The sequence below is a fragment of the Triticum dicoccoides genome, chromosome 3B (genome assembly GCF_002162155.2).
Source record: "Triticum dicoccoides isolate Atlit2015 ecotype Zavitan chromosome 3B, WEW_v2.0, whole genome shotgun sequence".
In the NCBI taxonomy this organism is placed as follows: domain Eukaryota; kingdom Viridiplantae; phylum Streptophyta; class Magnoliopsida; order Poales; family Poaceae; genus Triticum; species Triticum dicoccoides.
In genome coordinates this window covers 397,773,530-397,796,030 of record NC_041385.1, presented here as the reverse complement: position 1 = coordinate 397,796,030, position 22,501 = coordinate 397,773,530, and the positions used below count along the sequence as shown (strand labels likewise).

The 22,501-nt window shown below is 44.2% G+C and overlaps 1 protein-coding gene across 2 annotated transcripts in view; it reads right to left on the bottom strand.

Moving 5' to 3' along the window:
• LOC119276193 overlaps nt 1-10,460 on the bottom strand; it is a 27,515-nt gene extending 17,055 nt beyond the window's left edge. The window contains exons 1-14 of one of the 2 annotated variants that reach the window (XM_037557205.1): nt 9,594-10,460; nt 8,832-8,976; nt 7,923-8,195; nt 7,636-7,803; nt 7,338-7,550; nt 7,055-7,149; nt 6,308-6,482; nt 5,784-6,187; nt 5,398-5,521; nt 4,719-4,814; nt 4,565-4,636; nt 3,650-3,787; nt 3,146-3,296; nt 2,703-3,064 (exon numbers count right to left, since the gene is read on the bottom strand). In XM_037557205.1, coding sequence (XP_037413102.1) covers nt 2,703-3,064; nt 3,146-3,296; nt 3,650-3,787; nt 4,565-4,636; nt 4,719-4,814; nt 5,398-5,521; nt 5,784-6,187; nt 6,308-6,482; nt 7,055-7,149; nt 7,338-7,550; nt 7,636-7,803; nt 7,923-8,195; nt 8,832-8,976; nt 9,594-10,297 — 3,120 coding nt within the window. In that variant the 5' untranslated portion in view covers nt 10,298-10,460. Of the gene's footprint in view, nt 1-2,702; nt 3,297-3,649; nt 3,788-4,564; nt 4,637-4,718; nt 4,815-5,397; nt 5,522-5,783; nt 6,188-6,307; nt 6,483-7,054; nt 7,150-7,337; nt 7,551-7,635; nt 7,804-7,922; nt 8,196-8,831; nt 8,977-9,593 lie in introns of both variants that reach the window. The other variant, XM_037557204.1, reaches the window with a different exon arrangement.
• Nucleotides 10,461-22,501: the final 12,041 nt, after the last annotated feature.

Here is a 22,501-nt window from a genome sequence, read left to right as displayed (position 1 = left end):
CCCGAGATACGTATGCATGGAGTATCCGTGAAGAAATGATTTAAAACAATCCCGATACTTTGCCAACCAATACGTCTTGGGTACGGCCCAGCCCATTTAAGAGCCCACTCAGCCCAGTAAAGAGGCAACCAGCAACCCTAGTACCCCGATGCCCCCCATCCATTCCCTCCCAGTTTCTTTCCTCCCTCCCAAGCTCACACCAGGCGGCGCCTGCTCACCCAGCACCAGCGGCGGCAGTGGCTAGCCGGCGACGAGCCGCTCCTCCTCCTCATCAATGCCCCCTCCCTGCCCAGCCAAGCTCATCTCCTGTTCTTTCTCCTCCGAAGATCTCATATTCATCTCCCCCAGATGGCTCCTCCTGCTGAACCTCGTGCTGTACCTACGAATCTAAGGGCACCATTGTGGAGCCATGTCACAATTATAGAGAAATCACCTGGAGGGGACAACACTAAATGGAAATGTAACTAGTGTAGTCATGTTGCTTTGAGTAGCTACGAGTTTCTGCACATTCGCTGAAGACAGGGAGCCATGGAATCCATGCATGTACAAAGGTCACAATTGACATTCTGAATGCACTTCTATACTTTATTTTTTATTTAAAAAAATAGTAAAACATATCCCCGTGTTGGCATTTTTTTCAAAATAGCGAATTTACGCATCCGTATCGGCCCGATACCGATACTCGTATCCGTATCGGTGCTTAGCGCGTGACTGAATAAACATGAGAAAAATCAAAGATCTAAAGGTGATACAACGCAACGACCACTGCCATGTAAAGGCCTGAAGCTCCTTCGCTCCAACCATACTCCACATTATGAATGTTGCCTTGCACTGATCAGTGAGGGTCTCTACGTAGTATTAATGTTGTTGAAGAAATTCACACTGAACAGAGTTGACCATTGCCAAGCTAGACTAACGTGGGTTGCAAATACTTTACTACACAAGAGAATCTCTAAACAATCCCCTATATCGGTTAGAGGAGGATAGATTTTGTTTTCCTCCTCTAACTGGCACCTAACCGATCCCTTATAACAGTTAGAGGAGGGTAATTTATCCACCGCGGCCTCCCCGAGGAGTAAAGATACTCGTTCGCCCACCCGTGGAGTAAAATATTTTTGCCTCCATTCTCGCCCACCGCTCTGCCCTGCTCGGCCGCATCCACTCCAGCGCCGCCATCCTTGCCTCCGCCGGCCACCGCCGACACCCCGCAGCCCCGTCGACCTTCCGCCACCAAATTCCGGCAAGATTACAGCGGGATTCCGCTGATCTTTTTTTTCTTTTTTTGTCCTTTCCATCGTCTCCGGCCATGCTCCTCCCGTAGTCGGAGCCGGCGAAGCCACGGTGGAGGAGGTTTTGCGCGATCTTGTCCCTGGCCTTGGCAGCGGCGTCCACGGCCACGACCACCTGCCGGACACACGGGAGCTGGCCTTGACGGCGGCAGCTGTGGCGGATTCACGGTCCGGCCACCGGAGGAAGCGCGGCATGAGGATGGAGCGGATGGCCCCTCCGGGTACCCCAGGCTGCTCCGCCACTCGGGCGGCTCGGGATCCACCCAGGGAGCACAAGCAGCGCATGCGGCAGTGAGCAACAACACGATGAGGCAGGCAACGTGCGATGAGTGTGATGCGTTCGGCAGCGGACAAAGACTCATGACTCCAGCGTGGTCACCATCGTCGCCGCCCGCCGCGAAGGCGCATAGCAACTGTTTGACGAAATGTATGAGCCAAATGTAAGTTTTACTAATCTAAGTTTAGGGGGGCGGTTAGAAACGACACTTTTTTAGAAGAGCAAATGTACTCCTCTAAAGGATACTCGGCCGTTAACTTCTCTAAATTATAGGGGATTGATTAGAGATGCTCTAAGCTCATAGACAAAATCCCACGAATACCTACAAGTGATAACTAATACTCCCTCCGTCCCAAGATACTTGTCATCAAAATGGATAAAAGGGGATGTATCTAGACATATTTCAGCTCTAGATACATCTCTCTTTATTCATTTTGATGACAAGTATTTCCGGACGGAGGGAGTATTTATTTATAATTTGTTCAGCCATGAGGTTCCACATTCAGCCAAAGATATATCAAAATACTAGAAGCCATGGGAACTTATTCATCCACTTATGGCTTCCCCATGCTGTAAAAAAATAATCTTAAACTGCCCCTAAGTAGTACGTGGACTTGTGAATTTGACCACTAAATTCTTATGTATGGGCCCCCTCAAATAAAATTCCTAGCTCCGTCCCTGGTTGAGACCTTGGGTGCAAATCCCCAGTCTTGAAGTTAAATATAGGTAGTTCTTCCTGCCTATCCTCCCCTTTTCAATAATATGGGGATGAGTTATGTAAGTGAATTATAGGGTAACTGAATTTGGTAAACATGTAGGTGGAGTGAATTTCTTAATAAGTACTCCCTCCGTCCCGAATTAGTTGTCTTAGATTTGTCTAGATACGGATGTATCAAGACACATTTTAGTGTTAGATACATCCGTATCTAGACAATCTAAGACAACTAATTTGGGGCGGAGGTGTTAGTTATTTGTTTTAGGTGATTACAAATACAACCAGCACTCCGTTTCCAGTTATTAGTAGTAAATGTCATTCTAAAGAGGACAATTTGCTATGGTCTTTCATGTAATTTTTGGAAGAAGTAAAAGAAAAGGACAAACAGTACATTTTTTACCCAGCGTGTGAAGGAGCTTACATCTTTTGGTCGTTCGTACACCAATGAGAAGTAGTTGAAATCATGAGTCGTGTCAGTTCCATCAACTATGTCACCAATGGTTGCAATATATATTATGAAGTTTGATAAGTATGTCGACGGCTTGGTAGATACATGACCCAAGTATCTGTTTGTAGAACCTTTGTGGTCTGAACTGCTTTCAGGAACACTTGAAGCTGTTGGGTCAGTCTTAGATGCTTGTTTCAGGATTCTAAGTCCATGACCAAGGACTGTACCTTTTTCGGATATCAAAGCATCTTTTTTTTCTGACTTGGTACCGTCTTTTGAGTAAATTTTATCCGAATCTTCATCAACAATAGCTCTTGCAACATTGTGAAGTTTACCTGAAATAGAAAAGTTCAGAAATGTCTCTAGAACATAATCGCAACAACAATTACAGTTCAACTGAATAAAGTAGGCATTACCATTCAAGAACTGACGCTTTCCTCTGAAGGCATCATCAATCATCTGATGCAGGAGTCCAAGTGCACGTTGCTTTTGTCCAACTCTGCTAGATTCAGTTGACAAAGAGGTACTCACTTCGGTAAAAACTACTTGAAGATATGGCCGACCTTCCTAGATGACACCAAAAAGTATGCATTAGGTATTAAAAAATAACTACATAGTCAAGTCGATTTGTTAAACAAATACACAGATATCTTTCTTTGGTATGATAATTAAAATCAAAGCCATAAAAATAATCAAATACTGTTTTATAAAGAAAAGAGTACGGCATTAGATTATGCTACTGAACATGTAATGAACTGAGAGAGGCCTTTGATACATCCTCCAATGCTGAAATTGTACGTTAAGACTCGCAAACATCTTGCTCAAGTAAATAAACAAATGGTACACAAGAGGAAGAAATTCAATAATGAAAATGAACCATGCATGATTTACTGATAGGCACAAGAAAATAAAAAACTCACGAGATCTAAAATGCCACTGAGGCGCTGAAGGATGCGCTTTATCACTAATATGATAGCAACTTCTTGAATCTGATCCCAATAAGTTGGACCTATTTTTGGGGAGGTTCCTGGAAATATTTCAGATAACAAACTTGTAGCCTGTACATGAGAAGAAGAAAACGTCAGGTTACACTTTCTTTACAAGATTGACAGTTTACACACACTATGGCACTATGCTAAAAGCAATATGGTTACCTAATTGATCTTGGCTAGCTTGTGCAACTAGAATTGACATAGATGGCATAAGATAGCATACACACTTTCTGGTAGCAAAAACAGATGCCAAATTAAACAAGACAAAACACAGAGATAGGCGAAGTACATTCTGGTTAGTCACCAGATACCCAGGTCTGGGAATGGCGTCATGAGGCGTGGGTGGTGGGTAGCTAGGAATGTGGACCAGACGGGTAGTGTTCTTACGGGCACTAGTACGGAATGCAGGACGAGACTCAATCCGTGTTTATGACCCAATCAATCACTAAGAAATCCAAAAATTCAAATTTGGAAGATTGCAACATAATCATACAAGGCAAAAACGAAAGGAGAGCCTATCATTCATTAATTCCACAAAAAATAGTTACAGGAAGCTCTCCAAAAATTTATCAGTAAAAACCATCTTCTCACCAGAAATTGTATAACAGCAGGAGTGAAGATATACACAATGAACTACTCCCTCCGTTCACAAATATAAGATGTTCTAACTTTTCTGAATCGGATGTATGTAGACACGTTTTAGTGAGTTTGTTCACTCATTTCAGTCCGTATGTAGTCCATATTGATATATCCAAAACATCTTATATTTGTGAACGGATGGAGTGGATACTGTACAAAAAGTGAGTGCCCGAGATGTAGAAATGCATGACAGTCAACGCTTACCTCATCGAGAAGAAATCGACACATATCCCCTGACCTAGCAGAAGTTGCAGCAACATCAATACAAAGCAGAATCTGACAGTTCAGATTTATTGTCAGGTCTACAAATACCTATCATTAACAACATCAAATGCAGATCATGATTTAAAATCCTGACCGTAGTTAAAGGACCAAGCTGAGCACGGAATGACAAAATATCTGATTCGCGTGCAACATTTGGGTTGTCTGTGGCCCGATTTAGAGCATCCTCAACCTGGGCATAAAACACGGAAATAAGAAACATAAAGTTTGACACAACCTTAAATATTTTGTAACATCAAACGACATTTAATTGTTCTGAAGAAAGCAAAAATGAAGTGGGGGTACTGCACAGAACCCATTTGTCATTTTTCCTTCGATCCTGCCACAATCAAGTATTCACCTGAGGTAGATTGATAGCAGATCACAAGATTGTATATCTGCCTATCCAAAAATTCTAATATGAGTACATTGCAAAATGGTTTGATATGCACTCTGTCCGGTCAAAGAATAAAGTGACATCCTAGAATTGCAGTCAAACATTCTCAATTCCTTTACATCTCTTTCCCTCTGCCGAGAGTTTGCTACTTCTTCTGTGACTGGCACTTATAAGTTATAATCATAAATTTCTGCCACTACCACACTTCCAATCATTCCCCTTCCATCTCTCCTTCCCTCTGCTGAGCGAGAGGGGGGGAGAGGAAGAGCCTATATAAGTGTAAAATTCTATGTGCTATATGTGCATGGACAAGAAAGGGGACCACATCACTTCATCCCAACCAATAAAGAAACCAAAAAAAAGGCAAGAAAAGGCATACCAATGCTCTTCTGTATGCACCAGCTACCCATTCAGCTAATTCAAGAGAAGCTTTATCCTCAGCAGGCAAAGAAAATCGTTGTACAGCTTCCTCTCCTATACCATAATTTGCCCTTTGCATGCACCTGTCAAGAATTCCAATGAACTCCACAACCATGTGACACACACACACACACAGAGGGAGAGAGAACTACAGAAGTTCCACAAGAAGCACAGAGAATAAACAGTGATATTTACCACCATGTGACCTCAATATAGTGAACAAATATGTGAGGTAATTATACTGGGTAATGCGCAAAGAGCCCACATTAAAGCCTGATCTTAGGATGCATAAAGTGAATAAAGTAAAATACAGTAAGAAACCAATGTACAGAACAGAAAACTCACACGTTCAACAATTTTGAAGGAGCGGCACGTAAAACAACTAATGCCTCCTTCCAACTCCATTGTCGCCCAGACAGAGGTGGGAGGCGTTGTAGAACAGATAGACGCCAATCCATGTCTTCAATGGAATGGCTGGCATGTTTGAGTCTCCACTCTAACGCTTGCCTGCCAGCAGGTGACAGACCAGTACTTGGCAACTGATCCATATCAGGGCCTTTAAATAGGACATTATGTCGAAGTATGTCAAGCAGAAGTCCAACAAAAGATATCACCATGTTCTTCCCTTCAGATTCAGTATTACTATCACAGCAATCATGAATGACAGAACACTCTGGGGGGGCGGCTTGCGGCAACTTGATAGTGTCGTCCATATGTAATAATGATAATACAATGCTGACCATGAAAATCTGCAAAGGAAAGTAGCCCAATGAAGCTTAACTGTTCAACTGACGACTTCTCTGAAGCTTTCAAGACTAGCATTCTAGCATGACTCCTGAAAATATCAATATGACAAAGCAGAGCCAAACCTTTCGTGGAGTGCTTTCGATAGCCTCCATAAAATTTTGCATCTCCTTCAAATATGACAAAGCTATGTGATAATGGTGCTCATTCCCATCACCTGCACACTTCTCCATCTCCCCTAAAGAAAGGGCAACTGACTGTAGAGCATATCGCATGTGCATCAGCTCGATGTCATGCATCCTGCCATAGGTACAAGAAGCCCACATGAAATAAACTGCTCACGAGAACAATAGTGTCAATTCATCAGTGAACAATCCCGCGAGTTTTCTTGTCTCTCTCTCCCTCTGCGTGTGTGCTTTTTTGTTGGGGGTGGGGGGGATGTTATACGGCATTTACCAAAGTAGCAGAAGGCACCTCAGGAATGCTCAGGTCAAAAACTAAAGAAGAGAAAATCTTTATGCTTGCAGGAAACATGAAGCATAGAATGATAGAAGTAAAGAAGATGATATTTACGATGTTAATACAACATAGCAGTTAAAAATGTGATGTCATAAATGGTTGTGAAGGACACTTTCATATCGTCGAGTAGTGCAACACACTTCAAATCATGAAGCTTGACTGGGGCTAGCAAGATGAGCGGCTTTAGCTGTAGGAGGTTATTTTTTTCCTGTTGAGTGTACAGTGTGGTTTTGTTCTACTTTTTCAAACTTATTGTCGGTCACTCCCCTCGTGCGTGTAAGACCTTTTTTCATATCCTAATATATCTACATGCAGCACTCCTGCACTGTCTCAAAAAAAAGTTGGTTGTGAACCTTTTCGAAGCTGCAGTTGTTGAAGAAAGTGGCTGCATACCAACAAGCTCAATTGCATCTTGAAACTTTATTCCTGGGACCACGTCAAACAGCACCTGCAAGTAAAAAGATAAATCAGAAGAGCATCAAACTATCAACTAGGAAACCAAATGTTTTGCAACCAACATGGGAGACCAAAATGTACATGAGGCAATCATAGAAGGTGTGAAGGACTGATAAACATATGGCCACATGTAGAACCATAAAAAAAAATGAGATCACAAATTCAGATAAGAGAACTCACTCTCATGGGAGTCTGAACAGCTAACCGCTCAAGTATCATGTTCTCAACAAAAGGATCTAATGTTTCTGCATTAACAACTGAATCTTGCTCTTGTTGGGAGAATAACAATGAATTCCTCAAATTCCAAGGGTGCCCAGAATTCACACTGGAAACGAAGGATGCAAGATCCAGATGAAAGCATAACAGGTCACATAGGTACTCCTCACAGGATGTCTGCCAATAGAAAACTTGTAATCCTTCACATATTTTTGCTAAACAATATCATAGAGGCAAGATGATTCAAGAGAAAAGGAAGTACCTCATCCGTCTGTGCACGGTAATGTGAATATTCTTGTAGACGCAGAGCTTGGGATTTGCTTGTCCAGAACAACTGCATTAACTTTCTCCGCAGTTCTGTCTTACCCTTCAGAATACCCCAACCCAATACAGCAACCAATGGCTGGAGAAGGGGAAATAAAGAAACAACCTGCAGAAAGCAACTTGCCAGAAGTTAATGCGGCAGAAAACTAGCAGAATCAGTTCTGCAGTGCTCATAGCAGATCCACAAATAAATAAATGGCAGTATCCCACTGAAAACTAGCATACATTAACAGCTTCTTGAAGCTGTTCTCTCTTAATTAATGATAGAGCAGTTTCCATGATAACTTCAAGGACATGCTTTCCAGAAAGTCGAGAATAGTGGAACAGATCTTTCTTGCAGGATACTATAGCTTCGGTCAAAATGGTCCTGTCATCTGAATCAGCATCCCTCTCCAACCACAATGTTTCCAGAAACTTCTTGAAAGGAAGAGGCATCCAATGAGCATCAGAGATACTGTGGTCTTCAAATTCTTCAGAAAGAATGTCATCCAGAATGATCTGGTATCGGTAGCCAAAAAAAAAGATATTAGCATCAGCCATCTAAAACCAAGTATGTATAACCATTCCAAAAGCTAAATACTGGCAATATGCTAGAGCATCCGCATCAGATGATCCTGGGTAGAATCTAAAGGAGAGATAGATAAAGTAGCATAAAAAAGGGCAGCCCGGTGCATGTAGCTCCCGCTTGCGCAGGGTCCAGCGAAGGGTCCGACCACTTTGGGTCTATAGTACGCAGCCACAAATGCGAGGGTAGAAGCTAAATAATTATTACAGAGAGAGCTGATGCGTCCATCTTAGCACCTAAATTAGGTGATAAGAGATGTGGATGTTCTTAGGTACAATGGAGAAGGAAGTAACACGGGAAGGTACAACTGGCCACCGGCATTAATTTATTGTTCAACTAAAGCACAGAATAATGATGAAGGAATAAAGCTCAGAATCTGGGATTCAGAGTGTTCAATGATCTTGAATTTCTGTGCGCTACAAAAGTAAATCAAATTTCCCTTCTTGTAGATGATCACATGTCATCAACGGGTAATGGAAGTCTGATAAAAAATGAACAGGCAACCAAATTCGTGGTAACCTACTTCAATGGAAGAACCATACCAGTAAGAATGAAAATTTTGCATTTACCTGAATTAGTTGAACAAGCTGGGGACTGCTTGACTGAAGTGCTTCTCCATAAATTGTAATGATTCCATTACGCGATTCAAACCATTTTCCAAAATAATTTGATGATTTTTCCCAACCCTTTTTCACAACATCACCTAGGACAACCCTGCAAAAAGAAATTATATTAAAAAATATTGAACATTTGATCATATCCAAATCTATCACCACACACTTGAACATGTTAATCTGAAATGACAAACGCAAATATGGTGATGCTACATTAAAATTCGACAACATTGCTTTGGATAACACCTGGTGGTTAGCAGTTCACTAGTCACTGTAAGAGTATATCATCTTACTTTCCTGGTCTATATTTGCTGCGCCCATTGAACTATTATCATGATGAGTGATGGTAAACAAGCATGTCTAAAAACTTGTAATTTGCAAATTCCAGTACCAACATAGATTACCTCAAGAGTACAGGGGCTCACTGTTTTCATCGAGACATTGATATGGAATGGGACTACAAAAGATCATCCATGACATACACATGGACCTTAACTCAAGGCTGTAATTTAGCTCGAATGTTTCACGGATTCTTAATGGGCAATCACACAAATACAGATTGTACCTAAAGCTACAATCAACCGCACCATGCCAGCTTGAGATGTCCATTAAAGTCTTAGCTTGCAACTTTATCGAACATATGTCGAGATGTTCCACAGGAAATGATGACCGGATTCGTATTTAGAAATTAACAAAAGGTGCTGCAATAGAGCTTACTTATAACTGTCCTCCTCTACACCATTCTCCAAACAGAGGAACCGGATATGCCCAGTAACACTTTCGACGTCACCAGCCATGACAAGCGCCTTCATGGCGTCCAAGTGGGCGAGCTGCACGCTACGTCGCAACGACAGGAGCACATTTACACCAAAACCTGAGTCCAGTCCGATCTGCCTCGAAACGCCCGCACACAGGGCGTCAAACAGCTCGGCATTGTCGAGGACCACCCCCCACAACCCCCTCAGATCCTCCTCGGTGACCGGGACCTCCTCGACAGGTTCCCCATAGCCGTCGACCTCGCGTTTCAGCCTCGCCACCCCCAAATCCAGCAGCTTCACGAGCGTTCCCCGAGCATCGACGCCGGTGGCAGGGTCATCAGCGATGGGCTGGAGAAGAATGAGAAACTCAGCCTTGAGGCGGAGCGACTCGGGGTTGGGAGTGGAAGGGAGGGCAGCGAGCTCAAGCGCGGCGAGCCAGGCGAGGTGGGAGGAGGAGGGGCAGGCGGGCAGCGCCGACCAGAGCACGCCAGGGACGCGGCCCCCCGAGGCGACCACCGCGCGGAGGAAGTCTGCAGCGAGATCGGGATCGGTGCGGCGGCGGAGGCTGAGTAGAGCCGCGCGCATGGGCTCGAATTGAGCGAGGAAGAGGTGGTTCGCGGCCACGCGGGCGAGGAGGCCGGCCTCCCGCTCCGACGCCGCCATGGCGAATTCTGGGTGCGGGTTCGGGGAGTAGGAATCACGAGGTGGCGATGAGCATGGTGCTGCGGGCGGGAACTGGAGCGCGGTGCGGGCGAGAGCGGAGAGTTCTGTTTGGAGAAGGGTTTGCTGATGTCTCGCGGTTTGGGGGAGAACGGAGGAAGGAGAAGACGAAGACAAACAACGTAAGGGGAAAATAAAGCCTGCATTATTCACTCACCCCGTTCGGACTAGACGCTGGATGAACGGATGGATGCGAGTGGAACTGATATTTTTTGACGCCCATAACGCTCACACGTGTGGGCGTTAAAAGGACTTCACACATCATGTATGGTGTGAGCAGGAGGCAGCCCACACGAGTTTTGTGTGGGCGAACATTAGAATTGCCCACACGTGTGGGCACGGCTACTTCGTGTCACACGTCCAACAAGTACTACTCATCTTTATCCTGTGTGTGTGGCACCAAGCAAAAATAACCACACGTTCTAGCGCAACTATCTTGGTGTTAGGTTGATCTCCTCCCGATCGAGTCCAACGGCTCGACGGGCCCTTGACCCGCGCCCTGATCGGGGGCGCCCAACCAAACCATGGTTGGTGGGCCCCTGTGACCCGCGCTATATAATAGAGGTGGGGGCCGGGGCACGACTCACGACGTTGATCACTGCCACAAACTCCACCAAACACTCCCTACCGATCTAGGGTAAGCGCGGTGCTCACGGGAAGCACACCACCGCCGCCATCTCTGTCCACATCGCCATCATCACCACACCACCATGGGCGGCGCTGGATCGAGCTCATCCGTACCAGGAGAAGGTAGGTTACCGGAGTAACTAGCCAAATTCAATCCAGAGGATCTATCAATGGTATCAGAGCCATCTTGGCTGAGTTTTTTCAGAAAGAAAAGGAAATCAGAGAAAGAAAGAGTTTCCCCCACATGAACCCAACCCTAAAAGAACAAGGGGCAAAAGGGCAAAGTAATCGTGCCGCCGCAAGGCCGCGCCGTTCCTCTCGATCCGGACGCGCATCGGCAAGCCGAGGCGTCCGGAAGAAGAACCACCGGAGCAAGCAATTGCTCACCGGAAAAGAAAAGAAAAAAGGGGGAAAGGGGTCAGCACCGCGGCCAAATCCCTCGACGGCGACGCGCCCGCCGCTAGGAAGGACGCGTGACGGGCAAGGAGGATGGTCACGGCGCGATCTGGCCGCGATCCACTTCCTCTCGCTGAGAAGGAAAGGGGGGAGCCTCGATGCGTCTCTCTGTCTCGCGGAAATGGAGCGGGAAAGGGGAAGGGGAAGGCTCACGCGGCGTGGCTCGAGCCGTCGCCAGCGGCCGGCGTGACCCCAACCCACCGCATCGGGATTTCTATGCTCTCTCCCTCACTCTCTGTTGCTGGAGAAGAGAAGAGGAAAGGTGGGGGGGGGAGAGAGATAGGCACGACGTCGCGCGGTGGCCGCCGTCGCCGGCGACCAGGGCCGGCGACCGGGCCGGCGCAGCCGCCCCGAGAGGGCGAGAGCGGCGGGCGAGGAGAGGAACTGCAGGCTCGGCGGCTGGGCTGCGCTGGGCCGAGGCCAGCGGCCCAGCCCGAGGCCAAGTCGGCTCGCGCGAGTGTGCGGGGGAGTAGGCCACGGGCCGCTGCGGGCCTCCCGCGCCAGGCCGATGCCGGCTAGAGCTGGCTAATTTTTTATAGTCTTTCTGTTCAAATTAGTCCAAAGATTTTTTGTCCAGAAAAAGAAATGTTCATGAATTTTGTTAAGAAAATTAAAAAGTTCATGATTTTTCATTCGATCAAAGAAAAGTTTCTGTAGAGAGTAAAAAGTTAGTGAATTTTTTATTCATGTTTTTCCGCTGCGTAAATAATTGACATTGCTCTTTTACAAAGAAAATAAAAGCTTAGAAGGAATTATGTTTTTAAAAGCATGTTAAAGTAATTATTGAAATGATATGATTATGTTATTTTTTATGACCAACGTTATTAATAACATGATCATGTTTTTTATTGAAATTTAAAGGTGCTTTTATTTCTAATAATTTTACCCAACGGTAATATAGATTTAATTGCATAGACAATTGTGTGTTTAATTTGACCAACGTTAGATTAATGCATATGATTGTTATACTGTTGTCACTTAAATTGTGATTTCGGGAGGCCATCACTTGACGAGTTGCCTAAAAGAAGTTCCGACACTTAGAGGTGACAACCACACTGAGTGGAGGAAGAAAGTAGAACTGGCATTTGTTTGTGCTGATTTGTATTGGGTTGTGGAAGAACCACAGCCGATCAGACCCACAGAGCCAGTAAGAGAGGCCACTGATGATGATGCTGCATGGTCTAAAAAGAGGGGGGGCTATGCTCCTTTGGAGATGTTCTACCTCATAGAAAACCAAAAGTGGGTCAATGCAAACAAAAAGTGCATGGAATTTATAAAGAATACAATCAAGAGCACCATTGTGGGCTCCATTGCATAGTGCACTTCCGCAGGGGAGTTGCTCACAAAGATAAAGAACCAGTTACTGGCTCTTCAAAGATATATGCCACCCAGGTGTTAGAGCAACTGGTGACAGAACGCCACACAGGTGGTAGTCATGGAATAAGAGAGCACATCCTTAGGATGAGCAATATGGCAGCAAAGCTAAAGCCCATGGATGAGGATCTGGATATCAAACCAAAGCTCCTGGTCCACCTGGTCATGGCTTCACTGCCAAAGAAGTTTGGAACTTTTGTTGTAAACTATAATATGTCACCTGGAACATGGGACATTGAAAAGACAATAGCAATGTGTGTCCAAGAAGAGGACAGACCCAAAGCCGCACATGGTGGTTCACTCAACTATGTGAAGGATTACAAGAAAAAGAACTACAATCAAAACAACAAAAGTTCTCCTTCAAAGCATGGAAAAGCTCCCTATCAGCATCAGCATCAGCAACAGCCTGTCTTAGTGGACAAAGACACTTGTCTCCACTGCAAGAAGAAAGGGCATTACAAGAAAGACTGCCCTGCTTGGCTGAAGTCAGTCATGGCAAGAAGAGGTAACAATATAGTTTCATTTGTCAATGAATCCTTGTATACACAATTTTCAAAATCCACTTGGTGGATTGATTCAGGAGCAACTGCTCATGTTGCAAATTCTTTACGGGGATTCCATTCGACGCGGACTACTCTAAGAAGCGAAAGACGCATTGAAGTGGCAAACGGAGTTGAAGCAGGAGTTGAAGCTGTCGGTGACATCTCCTTGGAGTTAGCTGACGGATTCAATCTTCTACTTAGAGATGTTTTATTTGTTCCATCATGTCATGGAAACTTAATTAGTGTTTCTTGTTTGGACAAAGATAATTATGAATGTTATTTTGGACATGGCAAGTGTGCCATATGGTTAAATAATGCTTATGTGGGTGATGCTTTACTACACGATGAGCTTTATTTGTTATCACTTCGTGAAAAAGTTTATTCTGTATGCAATGTGAAAGAACATGTTTCCGCGTCGAATAAATAACAAAAGAAAAGAAAGAGAACATTCGACTCATCGAAATTATGGCACTGTCGCTTGGGCCATATTTCCAAGGGGAGAATAGAAAGATTAGTCAAGAGTGAAATTCTTCCTTCATTAGAATTCTCAGACTTAGAACAATGCATAGATTGCATTAAAGGAAAGTATGTAAAACAAATCAAAAAGGTGCCATCCATAGCACAAGCACACTAGAAATCATCCACACTGACATTTATGGACCATTTCTGGTGAAAAGTGTGGATGGATATGACTCGTTCATAACATTCACAGACGATTACTCTCGCTATGGATATATTTATCCAATCAAAGAAAGATCTGAAGCGTTGGATAAATTTAAAATATTCAAAGCTAAAGTTGAAAATCAGCATGATAAAAGAATAAAGATAGTCAGGTCCGACCGTGGGGGAGAGTACTACGGTCGGCACACTCCATATGGCCAAGTCCCTGGACCTTTTGCAAAGTTCTTGCAGGAGACTAGCATAGTAGCCCAGTATTAAATGCCGGGCGAGCCTCAGCAAAATGGAGTAGCTGAAAGGCGCAACCGTACACTTATGGATATGCTGCGCAGTATGATGAGTTATTCCAACTTGCCATTGGGATTATGGATGGAGGCACTTAAAACCGCCATTCACATTCTCAATAGAGTACCAAGCAAGTCGGTGCCCAAAACATCGTACGAGCTATGGACAGGAAGGGTGCCTTCCCTACAACACTTCAGGGTGTGGGGGTGCCCTGCTGAGGCCAAAATGTTTAATCCAAACATTGCAAAGTTAGATCCCAAAACAGTGAGTTGCCACTTCATTGGCTATCCAGACAGATCAAAGGGTTTTCGTTTCTACTGCCCAGATAGATATTAAAAGTTTGTAGAAACGAGACATGCAGTCTTCTTAGAGGACGAAATGATGAGGGGGGAGCTTGGTAGCTCGGAAAATTGATCTTGAGGAGAAGAGGGTGCATGCACCTAATTAATCCGATGATTTAGGAGCCATTTTTCTCACTACCAGTTGCAACTCCACCCATGACAACTATGGAAGTAGACCCGGAACCTGTCCGTCAGGAGCCGACTGCACCCATTGTTGAGCATGAAAGGGAGGTGCAGCAGCAAATTTTAGAAGAAGTGCCAGAAGTTGAGGCACAGAATGTGCCAGAAACAGAGGCCCTTAGAAGGTCTACAAGACCAAGAAAGTCAGCTATTCCTACTGACTTTAAAGTTTATAACACAGAAATGGTTCATATGGAAAAAGATCCCACCTCATATGAACAAGCCATGAGAAGCCCTCATTCATCGATGTGGATGAAGGCAATGGAAGACGAGATGAAATCGATGAGTTCCAAGGATGTTTGGGACTTAGAGGAAATTCCTAAAGGAGCCAAGACAGTAGGCTGCAAATGGGTCTACAAAATTAAGTATGACTCTAAAGGGAATGTAGAAAAGTATAAAGCACGACTTGTGGCAAAAGGATTTACACAAAGAGAAGGGATAGATTACAATGAGACATTTTCTCCAGTCTCATGTAAGATTCCTTCAGAATCATAATGACATTAGTTGCTCATTTTGATTTAGAGTTACATCAAATGGATGTAAAGACGACATTTCTCAACGGAGATTTAAAGGAAAATGTCTACATGAAACAGCCCAAGGGTTTTATCATGGAAGGCAAGGAAAATATGGGTTGTCATCTAAAGAAATCCATTTATGGATTAAAGCAAGCCTCTAAACAGTGGTATTTAAAGTTTAATCAAACGATTAAAAGTTTTGGATTTAAAGAAAATATTGAGGATAACTGCATTTATGCAAAGTTTAAAAATGGGAAATATATTTCCCTAATCTTGCATGTGGATGACATTCTTCTTGCTAGCAGTGATGTTAGTCTACTACAAGAAACAAAGAAGTTCTTATCCTCGAATTTTGACATAACAGATCTTGGTGAAGCATCCTATGTTTTGGGCATAGAAATTCACCGAGATAGAAATAATGGAGTCTTAGGACTATCGCAGAAAGCATATTTAGAAAAGGTTCTTAAAAAGTATAGTATGCATGCGAGTAAAGCCACAGTTGCTCCTATAGTTAAGGGCAATAGTTTTGGGAAATTCCAATGTCCCAAGAACCAGTACGAGATCGATCAAATGAAAGGAGTACCATATGCTTCGGCAGTTGGCAGCTTACAGTATGCACAAGTGTGCACTCACCCTGACTTAGCCTTTATCACCGGGGTACTCGGTAGATATCAAGAGAACCCAGGCATAGAGCACTGGAAGATGGTAAAGAAAGCATTGCACTATGCGCAAGGCACGAAGGACTACATGCTAATATACATGAGAAGTGATTCCCTAGAGATAAAAGGGTATTCAGACGCAGATTATGCGGGGGACAAAGATGATAGAAAATCCACGTCAGGATACGTATTCACCCTCATTGGGGGAGCTATTTCGTGGAAAAGCTCCAAACAGTCGATAGTTGCATCATCCACGATGTATGCAGAATTCATAGCATGCTTTGAAGCCACGGGGCAGGCGATATGGCTAAAGAAATTTGTGCCCGACTTGAAAGTGGTAGATTGTATTCACAAACCACTAAAGATGTACTGTGACAACCAGCCCGCAGTATTCTATGCTCACAACAACAAGTCGAGTAATGCTGCCAAAACAATAGAGATAAGGTATTATGTTGTGAAAGATAAAATCCAGGATCAAACTATAAGTCTCGAGCATATAAGGACAAAAGATATGCTTGCGGATCCGCTAACAAAAGGCTTACCACCCAATGTGTTCAAGGAACACTTAGCCGGCATGGGTTTAAGGGAAAGCCTTATGATTCCTGGATAGGCCCAAAAGGAACAGAATTTGTTTCTGAACAAAATGTATGTTGTAGCTGAATGATTCTGTCGGTAATTGAGCTGTGATGATGAAACATGCTCTATGTACCAATATGTGATGAAACAAATAAAATAGAAAGTATAAGGTTAAAAGTAAAGTTGAGATCAAGGGGGGGAATGTTAGGTTGATCTCCTCCCGATCGAGCCCAACGGCTCGACGAGCCCTTGACCCGCACCCTGATCGGGGGCGCCCAACCAAACCATGGTTGGTGGCCCCCTGTGACCCGCGCTATATAACAGAGGTGGGGGCCGGGGCACGACTCACAATGTTGATCGCTGCCACAAACCCCACCGAACACTCCCTACCGATCTAGGGTAAGCGCGGTGCTCACGGGAAGCACACCACCACCGCCATCTCTGTCCACATCGCCGCCGTCACCACACCACCATGGCCGGTGCTGGATCGAGCTCATCTGCACCAGGAGAAGGTAGGTTACCGGAATAACTAGCCAAATCCGGTCCAGAGGATCTATCACCTGGTTGGCAGATGTAGTTATCCGGGATGGCAAGTGTAGTTGTAAAAGCATGGCAACTCTATCTGTTTTGATTAACTATAGTTGCCATGTCTAATTTATGGTAGTTGCCGCGTGTAATCAAACCATAGTTGTCGTGTGTGATTAACTACTTGCCACACATGGTCAAATAGTAGTTGCCATGTGTGTTTACCTAGTTGCCACGTGTGGTCCAACCATAGTTGCCATGTATAGTTAATCACAATTGCCATGTGTGTTTATCTGGTTGCCACGTATGCGCAACTGCAGTTGCCATCTAGCAAAAGAATCACAGTTGCCATGTTTGTTTACCTAGTTGCCACGTTCGCGTAACTACAGTTGCCATCCACAACGTAGGAGTGTCATGTGGGCGAAAATCAGTTCGCCCACACGCGCATGGACTAGGTGGTGGCTGTGTGGGCAGAAACTAGTTCGCCCACACAGCGCAGCTGGCAACAACGTGATGCGGGGCGTGTGGGCAAACTCTCCAACGCCCACACACCAGCCCTGTCCTACGTGGCACACCAAATCCACCTTTTCATGTCAAGATTCATGCAAAAGACAATCAACGATCATCCAAGTGTGTGGGCGAGTTGGAGGACGCCCACACGTGTGGGCGTTAGTGTTTCCGATATTTTTAGAGCATCTATAGCCGGACTAAACAAATCAGGTGACCGGTTAGAGCAACTCCAGAGGATTAGACAGGGTGACCCACTATCACCTTCTCTTTTCTTGATTTGTGCAGAAGGTCTTTCTAGCATGTTGCAGTATGAAGAAGAAGTTGGTGCCATGGATGGATAAGAGTGTGCAGAAATGCACCGTCAGTTTCACACCTTTTATTTGCTGACGATTCTCTGATTCTCATGAGAGCAGATATGATTGATGCAACTTCCTTACAGCATGTGTTGGAAACCTATTGTGACAACTTGGGACAGTTGGTAAGTGGTGGCAAATCCAGTATATTTTCAGCCCAAACACTACTATGCAAACTAGAGATGAGATATGCCAACAGTTGAACATTACTAATCAAGCTTTGTCAGACAAATATATGGGACTGCCTGCTTTGGTGGGGGCTGATAGAAGTGATTGCTTTAAATATTTATGTGAGAAAATAAAGAAGCTTTTGAAGGGTTGGATGGAGAAGCAATTGTCCACTGGTGGTAAGGAAGTTTTGTTGAAAGCTGTTGCTCAATCAATACCAGTATTTGCTATGTCTGTAGTTTGTTTACCAAAGGGTGTCTGCAAAGATATTATTGATGTCATTGCTCTTCTCATGGTGAAAACTTTGTATCCCGAAGAGTGATGGTGGCATGGGCTTTAGAGATCTCCATTCTTTTAATCTAGCACTCTTGGCAAAACAATGTTGGAGAATGATAAGCAATCCTGACTCGGTCTATGCTAGGATTTTGAAGGCTAAAATTTTCCCAAATACATATTTGCTGCATGTAGGACTAAAAAATGGCTCTTCATTCACATGGCAGACTACTGTAGCCGGTTTGTCTATGTTTAAGAGAGGGTATATATGGCGCATTGGATCAGGGGAGAAAGTGGATATTTGGAATGATCCATGGATTCCTGTGAGTCCGGACAGGAAGGCCATACTCTACTTGTTAAAGTCGTGGGATTAATTAATCCAGTAACTAGTCAATGGGATGAGCAGTTAATTCGAGAAATATTCTATCTGGTGGATGCAAACAGAAATCTTCAAATACCACTCAACTTTCAGGCCTTCGATGATTTTGTAGCATGGAACCTTACAAGGAGTGGTGTCTTCACTGTTAGCTCGGTCTACCATGAACAATGGGCACATAAATTTAGAAATCATTCAGCAAGCATGTCTACATCTACTTCAGCAATGCAAGTTGAGATTTGGAAGCATCTATGGGATCTACAAGTGCCACGTAAAATTCAAATATTTTGCTGGCCTGCCCTACGTGGAGTTGTCCCTTTCTTTTCGATTTTGGCTAACAAACACCTTCCCCTTAGTGATGTATGTCCAGTGTGTCGTAAGGGACCGGAGGACATGAGACATTTACTTTTCCAATGCGATTTGGCAAAGGAGCTATGGAGGGGTCTCGGGCTCTTGGATTATATAGAGCAAGCGACGCATGTGGATCGCTCAGGATGAGCAATATTAGAATTCTTACTTCTGGAACCGCACACCAAAACCCTGGTAATGCCAAGTCTGAGTGTGAAAGAAGTCATAGTAGCAGGCTGCTGATATATTTGGTGGCTAAGGCAATGTCACACTCACCATGACTCATGTCCACCTCGTCCAGATGGAGTTCTTCTATCGTTGCAATTGTTGCAAACTATGCCAACGCTATCAACAACAAAAAAGAAGCAGTTGAACACAGGTGGAAGAAACCTGATCCAAAGTTTATTAAATTAAATGTTGATGCTTTCTTTCATGATGATGTAGGCTCGTGAGCGACTGGATGTGTACTTCGAGACGACAAGGGGCGGTTCATTCCTGCTCAATGTAGATTCATTCAGGGCAGATGTTGCGACAACGGAAGCAATGGCAATGTGTGATGGTTTAAACCTAGCAAATACTTTGGGCTTTAACAGAGTAGCGGTAGAGTTAGACTCTTTGGGTGTTGTTAACAATTGTCAGGAACAAGTTCAATGGTGGGACTCAACAGCGGCAATCTTTGTAGAATGTCTTGATATGGCAACATCGATAGGGAAGGTCACCTTTTCACATTGTTTTCGTGAGGCAAATTCAGTAACTCATGAGCTAGCAAAATTTAGCTTCTGTAATAAATGTAATGAAAGTTGGATTGAGGAACCCCCGGGGATTTTTGATCAGCCAGTTAGTGAACGATGTAACTCTAGTTTAAGTTAATAAAGCTAGCCATGATGGCCTTCCCCCAAAAAAAACTCCAACGTGTCGGTGTTTACAGGGGCGAAGCATTTTTCCCTCACGATGACTAGCGATTGCAAGGCGATCTAGGGCTTGATCGCCGCCACGGCCACTTGGCCTCTCTTGACCGAGACTGCGAGCTTGATGTCCTGATGAGAGAAGAAGAGTAGCTTTCAGCCTGGTCGTTGTTTTGGTGGTCTGCTATCTGATGGCTTTGAAGTTCAGTCGCCTACACAGTTTCTCGTCCCGACGCGCGTCTCGCGAAGCTGGTAGTCTGTCCCGGCACAACTCCTTTGCCCAGCTAGGTGTTGTGATCGGTTTTTGTCCTTCCGTATCGATCTGTCCCGGCACAACTCCTTTACATAGTTTCTTGTGTTTGTTCATATACTGAATAGACTAGTTCCAGAGTTGATCGAACGCTATGAAAATACTAAGATATAATTGTCGCGGCCTTTTCGGGGCAGCGACAACCCGGGCTCTGCTGAATATTCAGAACAAAAATGGTCCGATGTGTTGTTCCTATCCAAGACGCATCTTGATGAGTGGCCGGCGGAATGCCTGCATCATCGTCTGAAAATGGATTTGAAAGAGGTGGTGCGCAGCGACGGCCGAATTGGAGGTTTGGTGCTACTATGGAAGGAAGAAGTGGATATCTCATTGCGGTACAAAGCAGATAACTTTATTGATGTGAATGTTGGCACTGGACAAGATAATGTCTGGCGTTTTACTGGGATGTATGGCGAACCTCGGTGGCAGGACAAACACTTAACATGGCACCGATTGGGAGACTTGCATGCTATTGTTGATATGCCATGGTTGGTTATGGGTGATCTCAATGAGATTCTTTATGCTTTTGAGAAAGAAGGGGGTAATCCACGTCCTAGTCATTTTATGCAAGCATTTAGAGAAGCCCTGACTGATTGTAATTTGAATGATTGCGGATATGTTGGAGAATAATTTACGTGGCACCGTGGACATATCCGAGAAAGGCTAGACCAAGCTTTGTCAAACGAGGAGTGGAACCAAAAATTTGGGAATGCAGTTCTGAAAAATATGGACTACAGCAAGTCAGATCACAGACCAATAGTTATGAACATAGAACCAGAATCAATCGGTAAGCGGAGTGGGCCTACTGTGCTTAGATTTGAAGCAATGTGGCTTAATGAGGCCCACTTCTCACAGGTTGTTCAAGATGCTTGGGACCAGGCGGGAGCCCGCAGTTCAAACACAGGCCTAGCGGGAAAACTGGCATTGGTGCATGATCAGCTTCATAAATGGGATTGTTCTGTGCTTCAGAATACAAAGAAAAGAATCTGTTCTGCCCAACAGGAGGTAGAAAGAGCAGCAAGTGGTCCTATGAGTGATGAAAATTCAACAAGGGAAAGAGAGTTAGCTCGAGAGATTGAGTGGCTGCTGGAACAGGAAGAAATCCACTATGCCCAACGAAGCAGACTAGATTGGTTGTGGTTCGATGATAAAAACACTTCATATTTCCAGAATTTTGAGTCCGCTAGGCGCAAAAGAAATTTTATTAAAAGGCTAAGAGGAGATCATGGTGTTTAGATGGAAGGAAGCACATCTCTGAACCCTCATGTGTCTCAATATTTTGCGGGACTATTTTCTACAAAAGTGGATGACCTAACCCTTTACTGTTAGATAAGGTAAAACCAAAGGTGTCAGAGGTTATGAATGAAAATCTGATGAGACCGTACACTCCTGAGGAGGTTAAAAAGGTGTTGTTTTCTATTGGAGATATGAAGGCACCGGGTTTGGATGGACCCCACGCAATTTTTTCAAAAAGTGTTGGAATATATTAGGGGACTCATTGACAGAGGAAGTTCTGAATGCAATAAAGAACAAGGTGATCCCAGATGGATGGAATGATACACTGATTGTACTCATACCCAAGATTGAAAATCCAGAATTGATCACTCAATACAGACCTATCGGCCTCTGCAATGTTCTTTACAAGGTAATATCTAAGATGATCGTTTCTCGCCTGAAACACATCCTTGATGAGATTATATCCCCAGCTCATAGTGCTTTTGTTCCTGGTAGACTAATTATTGACTATCTTACTGGCGTATGAGAATCTACATACTATAAAAATAAGAAAAGGGTAAATGGGGCTATTGCGCGGTGAAACTAGATATGCACAAAGCTTATGAGAGGGTGGAATGGAAATTTTTAAGCAGCATGATGAGTAAACTGGGTTTCCATAATGAGTTTGTCAATTTGCTCACGGCATGCGTTCAATCAGTCAAATACAAGGTCAGATTCAACAACCAAGAAACCGACTCGTTTATTCCTGGAAGGGGTCTTCGGCAGGGCAACCCCCTTTCACCATATTTATTCTTGATTTGCGCGGAAGGATTATCTAGTCTTCTGGCTCATAGAGACGAGGTTCGTGGCATTGAAGGAGTTAGGGTTTGCAGAAATGCACCATCAGTATCACATTTACTTTTTGCTGATG